Source organism: Priapulus caudatus, unplaced genomic scaffold (genome assembly GCF_000485595.1).
Source record: "Priapulus caudatus unplaced genomic scaffold, Priapulus_caudatus-5.0.1 Scaffold99, whole genome shotgun sequence".
NCBI lineage: Eukaryota > Metazoa > Priapulida > Priapulimorpha > Priapulimorphida > Priapulidae > Priapulus > Priapulus caudatus.
Window position 1 is genome coordinate 352,598 of NW_014577160.1, and position 1,612 is coordinate 354,209.

General features: G+C 46.3%; 1 protein-coding gene across 1 annotated transcript; it reads right to left on the bottom strand.

Annotated features, from left to right (window-relative positions):
• Nucleotides 1–234: 234 nt before the first annotated feature.
• Nucleotides 235–1,274, bottom strand: LOC106805100 (helix-loop-helix protein 2-like). Its single transcript, XM_014806579.1, has one exon. The coding sequence runs from the start codon at nucleotides 1,105–1,107 to the stop codon at nucleotides 469–471; it is 639 nt and encodes a 212-aa protein (XP_014662065.1). The 5' UTR covers nucleotides 1,108–1,274; the 3' UTR covers nucleotides 235–468.
• Nucleotides 1,275–1,612: the final 338 nt, after the last annotated feature.

Below are 1,612 nucleotides of genomic sequence, written 5' to 3' on the forward strand. Positions count from 1 at the left end.
TAGCAACGAAGAATAAAGGCAGAATAAATCAATTAGATTTCAATATAAAAGTTACGCCGGCCCGATACACGCTATCTGCACGACGGTGAAATAAATTAGCATCGAGTCATTGTGACGTCAGAACGTAACGTCATCAGAGCGACCGTCTGCACGGTGTGTATGCGGTGGTGTATGTGTGCAGCTGTATACACTAGCTGCTGTTGCTGCTGCTGCCACATATATATATATAATTACGTATATATTAATAATGCGCACGTCAATTAAAACAAAGGTGTTTAAATGTTTAAGTGATGGTTTTGACTAAATATTAGACAATTTATACATCCGTCTTGGTTGTTGTTGGCCAAAAGCATTGAGGTCACGTAGTCAGTCATTACTTAGCATTAATGACGTCACGCGGTCACGCGTCTTTCGCTAGTGGTGACGTCACGCGGTCACGCGTCTTTCGCTAGTGATGACGTCACGCGGTCACTGGTTATTAGCAGTTGGTGACGTACAGTAGTTAGACATTGGTGAGCATCCGGGTGACGTCACCGGCGCGTCAGTGTCAAACTTCTCGTTTTTTACGCGCAGGAAGCAAAATGCGTGCGGCTGCTGCTCCTGCTCCTGCTGCTGTTGTTTCTGTTGTTGTTGCTGTTGCTGCTGCTGCTGTTGTTCCTGATACTTTAGCACCTGATTGAGAAGATTAATGTAGCGGATTGCGAGGCGCAGTATCTCGTTCTTACTTAGCTTCTTGTCGTGCGGGTATGTCGGCACCAGTTTCCGCAGATCCGCGAAAGCCGTGTTCACGTTCTGCTGACGCCATCGTTCGCGCGTGTTCGTGAAATTCCGGCGCGTCTTCACGACGGGGGCGCCACCGTCGTAGGCGAGCTTGCGCTTGTGCGAGCGTCGCTGCTTGTCGTCGTCGCCGACCTCGTTGCTCGTCGTCGAGTCGGCGGCCGTCACCATGTCGCGATCGTCCTTGTCCCAGACGCGGTCGCTCTCCATGTCGTCCGAGTTTGAGAAGTCGTCGTCGTCGCTAAGGAAATGCAGTTCTGACGTCGAAGAGCATTCGTCAGGGTCAAGGTCGTTGTCCATGATAGCGCGGTCGTCCCCTATAGGCGTCATATATACACGCACACGCGCACGCGCGCACGCACGAACGCGGGATGCTGGTGTTGGGTTAACGTAACGGGTTCATGGATGTATAGTCGCTAAACGCTTCTGGTTTCGTTCGTATCCCATGCAGACGTTCTCGTGTTATAGCGCAGGTTTCTATGAGGTTTATACGTCTACGTCCTGAAAAAACAGCGAAAGCCTTCGACATTAACCTGTTATATTTTCTCAATTTCATGAGATATAATTTAAATAGTATTGGCGTAGATTTCTGCCGCCTTCTTCTTTTTCTCTCGTTCTCATTATTATTATTATTATTATTATTTTATCAGAGTATAATTTATTTTTATTTATTTAAAATAACTGTAGGGTAACAACAAACCAATTCTGGACAGATACATGAACGTGGAATGAAAGGACATGAAAAGAAGACCAAATATATCAGGTACGGAATACACGTTTCAATAGTTTACGATTGCAATGTTATCTCTTCCTTTTCATTGGCCTTGTACATATA

Excerpts from the sequence above, each read along its gene's own strand:
- LOC106805100 (XM_014806579.1), bottom strand. The coding sequence starts at position 1,107 with ATGACGCCTATAGGGGACGACCGCGCTATCATGGACAACGACCTTGAC.